Source organism: Neopsephotus bourkii, unplaced genomic scaffold, assembly GCF_033783945.1.
Source record: "Neopsephotus bourkii isolate Nb327-2 ecotype Australia unplaced genomic scaffold, CSIRO-AGI_Nbou_v1 NB_620, whole genome shotgun sequence".
Taxonomy (NCBI): domain Eukaryota; kingdom Metazoa; phylum Chordata; class Aves; order Psittaciformes; family Psittacidae; genus Neopsephotus; species Neopsephotus bourkii.
This window is the reverse complement of record NW_026901120.1, coordinates 2,514,836-2,525,686: the sequence shown is the minus strand read 5'-3', so window position 1 is coordinate 2,525,686 and position 10,851 is coordinate 2,514,836. Positions and strand designations below refer to the sequence as shown.

The 10,851-nt window shown below is 41.9% G+C and overlaps 1 protein-coding gene across 11 annotated transcripts in view; it reads left to right on the top strand.

Moving 5' to 3' along the window:
• The first annotated feature begins 428 nt into the window (after positions 1–428).
• MAPK9 (mitogen-activated protein kinase 9) overlaps positions 429–10,851 on the top strand; it is a 28,261-nt gene continuing 17,838 nt past the window's right edge. For 2 of the 11 annotated variants that reach the window (XM_061352098.1, XM_061352105.1), the window contains exons 1-4: positions 432–896; positions 5,052–5,226; positions 8,692–8,821; positions 9,997–10,055. In XM_061352098.1, coding sequence (XP_061208082.1) covers positions 5,105–5,226; positions 8,692–8,821; positions 9,997–10,055 — 311 coding nt within the window. In that variant the 5' untranslated portion in view covers positions 432–896; positions 5,052–5,104. Of the gene's footprint in view, positions 912–1,394; positions 1,499–3,489; positions 4,211–5,051; positions 5,227–5,632; positions 5,869–8,654; positions 8,822–9,996; positions 10,056–10,851 lie in introns of those variants that run through there. The other 9 variants (XM_061352099.1, XM_061352103.1, XM_061352100.1 and 6 more) reach the window with 9 other exon arrangements.

Sequence of the window (10,851 nt, the reverse complement as noted above, 5' to 3'; positions counted from 1 at the left end):
GATGTTATCTAGTCTGTGTGATACATTACATTGTAATTTTTTAATAAATCAATTTATTTTCCTAAAATCCTCAATGAGAACCAAAATCACAGAAAAGAAAGCTTGTTAGTCATGGGAGATGTGGAAAAATACATCGAGTTTATTTTTAGTCAGCACCTGTTTTGAAAAACAGGCACTCCTACCATCAAGGCAGATGCTATGGTAATGTATAGAAAGCTTATGAGTTTTGAGTGGGGTCAAAAATAGCTGGGCTACCCCGGGGCGGGGGGGGGCCCCCGGAATAAATCCCTTCCCTTCTGCACCATTCACTCTGGAAGAACCATGGGAAGTTCATGCCCCAGTGGTCACCGCAGAGGCAACAGGTTGGGGCTTCCAGCTGCATCACCATGTGGTGTGAGGCTGGGCACATTGCTGTCATCCCAAAGCATGGGTACAAGGTGACCGTGGTGTGTTGGTGATCACAGTGTGGTGTGACAGGCTGACAACGAACGCTTGATGTCATTGTGTTGTAGCCACAGCAACTCGTGAAGAGGCATTACTGGGAAGATGACATCATAGCTGTTGTTTGACGTTGATAATGACATCACGCCAGGGGAAGGGGGCTGCACCCAGATTGGTCCAAACGTCCCCATCTCCACTGCAGTCCTTCACGGCCCTCCCTTATATAGCGTCTATTAGGTCCCACCTCTGAAGCCTGATTGGTTGAGTCCTGCAGGCGGAGGGCTGTGATTGGCCTGGGGGGCTGTCTGTCAGGGGGCGTAGGCCTGCGCGGCCTGTGAGGGGCGCCGGGAGGCCATTGTGGCTGGGGCAGCTTTGAGCGCTGGAGGAGGAGGAGGTGGTCGCGGCCCGCGAGCGCCGCGCACGGTCCCGCCGGAGCCCAACCGAGGGAGTACACGGTGAGGGCGGCCGCGGTGAGGGGGACCCTACGGGCGGCAAGGCCGGGACTGGAGTGGGGCGAGCTTCTGGCCGGGGGGCCGGCCCCGGGGCGACCGGAGTCCCCCGCTTCTCCCGCGGGCCCCGCCCGCCGAGGCGCGGGCAGAGCTGCGGTTCTGTGCGTGCTGCTGCCCCTGCCGAGTGGGAAGGAGACGGGGGGGGGGGCGAGCCCGCAGGGCCGGGGCTCGGGTCCTTCGTTCTGCGGGGCTCCCCTGGCCGAGCCCCTCGCCCTTCCCCGTGCCGCAGTGCCGCCACCGGCGCCGGCCCGCTCTGCGCCCGCCGGGACCCGCCTGTTCTCCGCTTTCTCCCCTCCTGCTTCGTGTCCAACCGGGGCGGGATCGCCCCTTGCTCCGCGCCCGCTGGGGAGGGCAGCGCGTCCCCGAGCAGCCGGGGGCCGTGGTGCCGCCCCGCCGGTGCCCCCCTGTGCACCGAGAGAGAGAAGGGAGCACTGCCGAGCGGAGGGAAGGGGCAGGCCCGTGGTGTGCGCGCCCCTCTCGGCGCAGTGAGGGCGACCCGGAGCTTTCGTGAGCGCAGGCAGTTGCTCAGCAGAAGTTTCAGAAGAGGTGTAAGCAGCGCTCTTGCCCGGTTGTACGGCGGTTACATAATTCTACAATACCGTAACCGGTTACAGCATATACACGTTTAAACTTTTTCCCTTTCCCCCCCCAGTTTACCTTCTCAGGGGTGCTGGGCTGCATGCACTGTTTGTCTGCGGTGTGTGTTTAACAGCTGGGTGATGCTAGAGCAGGTTGTTGGTAAAATCTTTGGTCAGGAATAGTTTAGGTTGCCTCAGGAAAAAGGGGGACTTTTCAAAGAGCTGACCAGATACACAGTGCCTCTAAACTCTGCTGTAACAGATTGGCATTACTCAGCTACTGCTTTGCTACACTTTCCTTCTGTAACATGCTGTTCAAGGGTTGTGAGTAAAGGGACGGGAGGTAACTCCCTGTCACTTTGTAGTTGGACTTACACCTGTTGATATATATTGCCCTAAGATTTAAAAGAAACCCCCGACACTATCGGATGATAGTCCTTAAAAGGGCACATCTGAATTTGAAGTGCATTTGCAAGGCTGAATAAGAGAATGGGAGGAAGATAGTAATGGAATTTGTGTATCTTTTCATAAATATATATTCATGTTCATAGCCTATTCATTCTGTCAGCAGTAGATTGTTTATCTTGAGGCTTAAAAGTCAAGCTAAGTTTCTTGATGTTCTTGTGCTTCATTGTCAGTAATAACATTGCTGTAACCAAAACAACTGTAGGAATGTGTTCCCAACTGCTACAACCTGTTTGTTTATAAGCTTTTGACTTGAAGATATCCAGAGGACAGATTTGATTAATGATAAGTTGCCATTTTAATAAATGCCTTTTAGGGAAGTGACTGTTCAATACAGGATGTGTATTATAGAAGAGCTGCTTTCAACTTTTTAACATTTCTTAGTGGAGTTCCATATAACAACTCATAAGCCTAGTGATGGTAGGTGTGGTGTGTGGTTATTTTTCTAGGTATCTTTCATGAGCAACAGGTTGAAAACCTGTAAGTTCCCTGTATGTGATGTGCTCAGTCAGCTTTGTTATATCAAAGTTGTATTAAAAACACCCCACAACATTCAATTCATATGCATCTTGTGCATGCTCTGAAATAGTAAAACATCTTGAAACTTTGGGATGCAGTAATGCGTTGTTATCAGTGAGTAGGAGTGTGTTTGCTGACCATCTTGACTTTTACATTTGCTGCTGGTCCTGCTTGCTGCTGCTAAGAAGCCATAAATTAAATTTACATTTCAGAAATGGAAAGAATGCTTACTTCCAAAAATTCCTGTAGAGGAGAAGTGTGGAGTCTGTTAGCTGGAGTGATGAATCAGATTACTTCAGGTAGGAGAGTAATAGCACAGGATTAAGAAACTCACTTGCTAGGTATACTTTTCCTTTGAACAACGGGAAATCTGTTGTTACTTGAGGGATCTTGCCCTCAAATAGGCTGTTTGTCTGAAGTCCTATGAGCAGCCACCATCCATAGGCACCTAACTGTACATTCATGTGTATGTAATAACATATGTCCTGATGCATATGAGCAGCTTGCACCCCAAGTGAATATTAGGGCTCAGCTTATGGACAGGATGGTTATGTACACAGAGAATTGCAGAGGATGTCAGAATACATAAAACCTGTGTTGTGATGCCTCATTCCCTTTCTTGGTCTTGTCTAAAGAGCTTATCCTAAATGATTTTTAAAAGATGGCTTTATGCAGGCAAGGTTCTTTAAAGGAAGGGTTTCTCTGGTTCAGGATAACTTCATTTTCCCCTACTTATTTATCCCCATTATAGAAAAGTGTTTCATTAACCCATGAAGAGGTACAGCATAGTTCTAGTGTAATAGGTCTTTAGCTTGATATCCAGATTACACAAATTCTTTGCTTTTCTGGTTTTGTTCTCTAAGTCCTTTTCAGAGACAGGATCTTAACCTTCCAGCCATACCTTTGTTCATTTTCATAGGTTTCCTCCTAGCTGATCCTGGTTTGTTTGTTTCTTTGTTTTTCTTAAGCTTCTAAGAGGAAATAGCAAGTAAACTTACTTCCTAAATTGGTGCTGCAAATGACCAAGTTGATCTGCTTCTTAAAATGATTAGATTTTGAGAACCTAGAAGGTAAAAGGGACTCCAGATATTACTCGCGAATCCCTTAAGGCTAACCATGACCAGTTCAGTTTAAACCCAGTCTTTATTAGGATTTGTAGGTCTTCCACCTGTTTTACTTGCAGATTTGTTGGAGTTCGTCTGCTGGTGTAAGCCGTGGAAAAGATGCTGCTCCCTCCTTCGTATACCTAGGAAGGGAGAGGCCCAAATTCTAATTCTTGAAGCAACCAAAAGCTATTTATGTGTCTGTGTGTCCTTCTAGGATGGGCTTCTGGGTTGCTTTTGAGGCTTTTCTCTTTTGCATTGGCTCACCAATGTTTTGTAGGCCAGTGAAGAGAGAGACTAGCTGCTCTTTCCTTAGCTAAACCAGGCACTGTGCAGGCTGATGGTTAGGACAGCTGCTCCGGGGGAAGGTGATCTGCCTTCATTTCCTGTTTCAAGGAACATTTGGCTGTGTGATTTACTTTGGGCTGTAATGACACTGCCCATCATAGTGAATGTGAAATTAGAAATGGGAGCATTTGTTGGAGACCTTTTCAGTAATTACTGAGGTACATTTCTTGTAAGGTTTGAAGAGGAATGGAGGGCCAGAAACACTGCAGGTCTGTACTCATTACTGTGGCACTTCAGAGCTAAAGAGGTTTAGTCCATTACCTTGCTCTCCAATGTAATTACCTACCTCTAATTCATTCTTGACAGATGAATATAACTTATTCTCTATTATAGAGTGGAAGTCTCTCAAACTGTAGCACAAAACTAATTCTGGTAGGACTGTATGTATGCTAACTGACAGCATAGTATATTATGGTGTGTTTAAAATGGGAGGGAGGGTGGGTGGCAATAGGTATAGATCCAGCAAGGATTGCCTGGCAAAGATAAGGAGGCAGAGTCCTGCGCAAAATTTCCTACTCAACTAAGTTGAAAGGGATGTTGGAGAAATTGCCATGGGAATTTTGGGGGCAGTTGTTTTGTTTCAAGCCTGTTTTGCAGTTGTAATCAAGTTTTTCATTATAACCCCATTTCGTCTGTCTGTGGACTCCGTGGGTTTCTGCTGTTGCTTTTATCTGTGTTACCAGTGTTTTGAAACACCTCTTTTTCTTCCCCCTGTAGTACAGACATTACTACAGTCCTAGCACATAGTAGTAATTCTAAGTTAGGGAGTAGCCTTCAAGGAGTAGGGAGTTATTGGATTTGGGTGGTTTTGTTTGCTTTTGCAGTTGTTTACTTAGCTGCTTTTTGTTTTAGCCATTGGAATAGAAACCTGCAGTTACTTAAAGCCGTGAAGGCTGTAATTATTTGCTGTCTGTCTGCAAGTATTTTTCATTAGCAGTGGCAACACACAAAGTTGAAAGGATGCTTATTTAATGGTGTGCTATTGAAAAATTCATATGCATTAAAATATGTATAATATATTTTCCATCTTGTCTACCTGAAATTAGTGAGAGATTGAACATTTGTTTTCTTTCTTTTTTTTCTTTAAGATCTTGAAAACTTTACTGGGTCCTTGAGAGAGAAAACTACATGACACTACACCATGAGTGACAGTAAATGTGATAGTCAGTTTTACAGTGTTCAAGTTGCAGATTCAACATTCACTGTACTAAAACGTTACCAGCAATTGAAGCCCATAGGATCAGGGGCACAGGGCATTGTTTGGTGAGTAATAAATACTTCATTCAAATATAAAAACTGTAAAACAGAGATTGAATGTATTGAATGTATGTGTCAGAATGTAAAATACTGATGATAATTTCTGTCTCTTGCTACAGGGTTGTGGACTAAATAAATTCTAAAACACCTGCTTGCTGTAGTTCATGTATAAACCTATTTTGTTTGTTTTTAGGGTAAGATTAATGTTTGCCTAACTGCATATAATAATATGGTCAGCAAATTTCTTTCTCATTAACTGCTTTATTTCTGTTTCTAGTTCTCACATTCCCCATGTAGTTACGATATTGCAGTGTAAGGTATGACAATGAGAGATTCTGGGTTTTACTCGTTTCTTCATCATGGCCCCCTTTCTTTTCCCCCTTTTATTCCCGATCACTCCTATCATTTCTAGGAGCCATCAATGCAGTGCCTTGCCATTAACTGGCAGGATGAGACAAATCAGTGTCATTGTCACTCCATGGATTAACCAGAAAGGGATGCTGTGTGAGGGGCTGGGCTGGCCGGCTCTTCCTTGGTGTGTCACCTCAGCTATACGTCCAGCCTCCACTGGCCCAGGACGGGAGAGTCAGTAGTCTGATCCTGAACCTTAGTCTCTTGTGTGGCACCACACCTCTGGGCCAGCTAAAGGTAAACATTTTCAAATGTTTTTTAGACTGCAGCAATCCATTCTACACAACTTAGTGCCAGCCCATGTTTTGTTGGGCAAAATTTACTTGGTAACAACAGAAATGTTTATTGATGCACTAACTGAGCAAGCAGCCTCCCAGTACCTAAAGGGCCAACAGGAAAGCTGGAGAGGGACTTTTTACAAGGGCGAGTAGTGGTAGGACAAGGAGGAATGGCTTTAAACTGGTAGGGGAGATTTAATTTAGATGTTAGGAAGAAATTCTTCCCTATGAGGGTGGCGGGACACTGGCACAGGTTGCACAGAGAAGCTGTGGCTGCCCAATTCCTGACAGTGTTCAAGGCCAGATTGGGTGGGGCTTGGAGCAACCTGCTCTGGTGAAGGATGTACCTGCCCATGGCAGGGAGCTTAATGATTTTTAAGGTCCTTTTCTAACTCAAACTGTTCTAATATATGCTCAGGAATTCTCTAATATTAGACTTGATCACAACACATGGTGGGCTGTTCATGCATTAAATCCAGTCTGTGGTTTCTCTTCATCTATAAATTCTGCAGAATAAGTGTGATGACTCATGTCTTGTGAGCAAACTCCTTATGCAGCACCTGTCCATGTCTTTTTGGCCTTCACATAAGTGTAATAAGTTATATATGTAGGAACGGAATGCATTTTTGTGAGAACGTGTCTTTAAGTTACTTAGATACCTCTGTTGTCCTGCTAATAGGTGAAAAATAACCAAAATGATAACATCATATTTCATGCTTTAGTAGGTTGAATGGTGAGGGGATAGGCATACTAGATCTTGGTTATTAGTGTTTAGGTAAGATTTAGTGTAGTGCTAACATCTTCCAGGTATAAATATTCTTATAGTTATGCTTGTTTTAGATGACATGCAGGAATTTAGGGTGGCTGTAAGCATTCCTCCTTTCATTACAAGTAGTGCATTTCTAAACTATGTGACTTAAACTACATGTCTGCTTCAAAATGAAGTTCAGGTAGTGTCAGAGTCACTGGTTTTGGGGGAGGAAGATTTGTTTTATTGACTTGTTTTGAGAATACTTGATTTATGGAACAGCAGAATGAAACACTGCATAAACTCTCATCTTCACGTGAAATATATGAAAACTATGTCCAAGTTGAAGAAGGTGCAAAACCCTACTTTCTCCTGGAACTCCTTATAATATTCAAAGGAAAGATACAAAATACTAGGATGTAAAATGTAGAAAACTCCGTGTAAGATGGCTATCCTGTCGTATTTGGCTGGAAAAAGTGTCATTAATCATCCAATATTTAACATAAATACAAGAAAAGGTATTTCTAGAGTTTTGTATGTGGGTTTTGTTTTTTGGTGAGACCTGTGATTGACTTGAACAGCTAATTCATGCGCATCCTGTTGGTTGTTGATTTTATATCAGTTCCCAGGTGTTGTTAGTCATTAACATATGCAAAACTTGTTATTTACATATGTCTTCTAGGGGAAGTGAATACTGAAACATCAGGGATTTCACATTTGGGAGGAAAATAATTTCTCTGTTTGTCTGGCCAGTTGCCTTCCTCCCATTTTGTATTTTGTTTTGCACAGACATAAAGGTTTTAAATCAGAGAATGATCATATCATTGAATTATGACAGATGTATTTCACAGAACTAAGCTGAAATAAATGCTAGCAAGCTTTTAGTGCAAGTAGTACATTGATTCAAATTTGGGACATGCTTCCAAGAAAACATCTCATGGGTGAGCCCTGGTGTCACTTTTCCCGGTAGGGAAAGCAGTGACTTGATGCTGATAAACTTCATGAGTATTGTTGTTATCACAGGGGAGCTGTACTGTTTGTAAGAGTTCTATAATTTGATGGCTCTTTTAAGCCTGGTATTGTACATATCTTGATGAGGTAGGAAAGGAGCTCATGAAGAGCTTAAATGTGCTTGGAAAATATATGTGAATAAGAATTCTTTCCTACTTTATGAAAGTAACATTAAATGGAAATAGAGTAATGCGGAAATCCTTATGTAAAACTGGAATTATACAAAGATTGGAACTCTTGAGCGGTTTGTAGTATGTATTCACATATATTTTGCCAAAGAGTCTGTGGGTTACTAATGAAGAATATTCCCCCTTCAGTCTTGGTCTTTGTATGCAGATAATTTAGGTTTAAATTCTTACAGCTATTAAAGCAAGATTACACCTTGACCTTAAACTGTAGAGGTAAAATTAATGGTTGTGTTCACTTTCTTAAACTCTTGTATTCCTCCCTGCAATCGGTTTTTCATATTTCTCAATTCTGTGGACTTTTTTTCCAAAACCAGTTGATGAATGTAATTTTATGCTGCACGCTGCAATTGTCCATAACTATTATCCACATACAGGAGAGTACTGATGCTGCAGAACAGATCAAAGAGATGTGGTTGTGACCCTCCTTTAGCAAAGATAAATTTCTCTTGCACATACTAAGTGGTTGTCAGTCAGCAACACTGTCAAAAATACTCAGCAATACAGATGAGGCAATTGAAATGCTGCTTGATTTTTAATTAGCTTCAAATATTTTTAGATCCTGTGATTTTCAATGTGAGTTTTGAGTCAGCAGATTTGGTCTTAAGACAGAAAGGAGGGCAGGAAGACATCTGATGAGTGTTAGTGCCCTCTGTTTAACCTATGTGTGTCTATTAAACGATGTGTAGATTTTAAAGGATGCTTGTTTTCTAAATGAAAATTACATGAAGGTAGTGAATAGGCTTTGTCACAAATCTTGATTTCCTTCCTCACTCCTCACTTTTTCTCTCCCTCAAACAGACTTCAACTTATGTTGTTTGTCTTTGAAAACTTCTAGTGCTGCATTTGATACAGTCCTTGGAATAAATGTTGCTGTAAAGAAGCTGAGTCGTCCTTTTCAGAATCAAACCCACGCAAAAAGGGCTTACAGAGAGCTTGTTCTTTTAAAATGCGTCAATCACAAAAATGTAAGTTTGGCTTTGTGTTTCTCTCCCTTGTTACTGTCAGTTGTCAAAAAAGCTCAGCATTTGTAACCAAAGTAATGGAAAAATAGTGAGAGAAAGACTGGAAAGATTGGCTGTTGGTAGTGCACTTCTCCACAGTGGATGGTATAGCTCCTGGGAGAGCTGTTAGGAGTGTGAAGTGCCAGGATGAGGAGGTTTTTGCTATATTGTTGGTATAGGTTTACTGTTAGTTTCAGCTTTATAGTGCTGGCCTTGCTGTATTACGTTTGCCTTTTTAAGCCGTACTGCAACAAAGTCTGTCTGGCAGTGCGTTTGTTTGTGGGTTTGGCTCTTGTAACTGCACTGTAGTGAAATCTTCTGAGCTTAGATGAGATTGTCATTAAATACAGTATTTAAGTGTTGGGGTCTGCAGGGGTGCAGCACTGCCTAACAGTTTATTGGTAAACAGAAGTGAAATACTGTGGTCAATACGTATATTGAAGTCTGGAACCTTCTAAAATAACAAGCCTTAATATCAATACCTTAATGTTTGAGTACAAGAATATAAGGTTTATGTGACAGCTGTGTTCTGATACTGGCATGAACTAGGAACATTGCTGATCATTGGAAGTTGTACCCTCAGGACTCAAACTTCCTGGAGTCAATCAGCCTTTTGGGATTGATTTCAAAGCAAGCTTTTGTTGAAGTCCAGAAGTAGCAGAATAAAAGCAAGTTGGTTATTAAGGATGGCAGTACAGTAATTTTAGCAGTTCTTCTGGAAACAGTACATCATAATTCAAGTTTAATGGGATGGTGTGGGGCACCTCTGTGTACGCGTTGTTTGACAGCTTTGGTTGAAATTCCTTGCATCACATGTGTTTTTAAAATCGGAGGTTATTATTTATGGGCGAAAAATTGGATATATTTCAGTCACTGGGGAACCAAGATAGGAGGTGTCATGTAACTTTAAAAAGAAAAAAGTGGTTTTGCCCTGTCTTAGTTCCTTTGGCATACATGCTGCAGTTCTGAACTATTTCTGAATTGGCAGGGTTTCAGCACATGTCAGTTCAGTGAAGCCAAGTAATAGTCAAATTGGGTATGGTAACAGTGTGCATTTGATTTTTGGATAGTAACTGATGTGATAGTGGATTTTTATGTGAATTTTTATGTGTCATTTTCTCCTAATTTTTATTTTACAGATAATAAGTTTATTAAATGTATTTACACCACAGAAGTCACTAGAAGAATTTCAGGATGTGTAAGTACTAGTCTTTTTGTTTTAATTTTGCTGACAAATGCTGCCTAAGCCCTGGAGCTCTGTTTCTAGTATCCTACAGAATTCACACTTGGAAAATAAAGGGTAGCTGAAAGCTGAATTTAGCCTTTAATTAGTTGTTACTTCTAGATTTTTTTAATGAAAGACCAAGAAAGTTGTTTCACTCCATGCATAACATCGAAGTGGGAAATAAAAGTGTTATTCACCTTTTAGTCATCTGCCTGCCATACTTTGCTGATTGCATATGCATCTGATTTGCGTGCATTGTCCTTTAGCTAAATGGGTCACTGCAGGATTATAGCTCAGTCTTCATAACCTGATACCATTTTTTTGCCATGCCAGTCACATCAGCACAACAGTATTTTTGGCCTCAATTAAGAACTGAAGATATTTCTTTTTGATGCAAGCGATGTCAGTTGGTCTAGAAAGGATTCATGGCAGTTTAATTGGTGGAGTATTCATAGATTCCAGTGAATGCGCTGTTGTGGTTTGTGAATGGGCTACTTGGATAAACAGGGGAGTGTGTGTGTATCTGAAGTGGATAAGCAGAGGATATTTCAACTTGAAAATTAATTATATCTTCTTAGTTCTTGTTGTGTTTTCCTTATTTAAAAAACAGAGTGAAAGGAAGCATCAGTTTTTGATACATTGCAGTATCTGCAACTGCTGCATCAGCTTCAGTCAGTCTTAATTTTCCATGCTGGCTAAATTCAGAATTATTCTTCTCTATTAGTGTGTATAAAACTAGAGGAATTCTAATCTGAGATGGACTACTGAA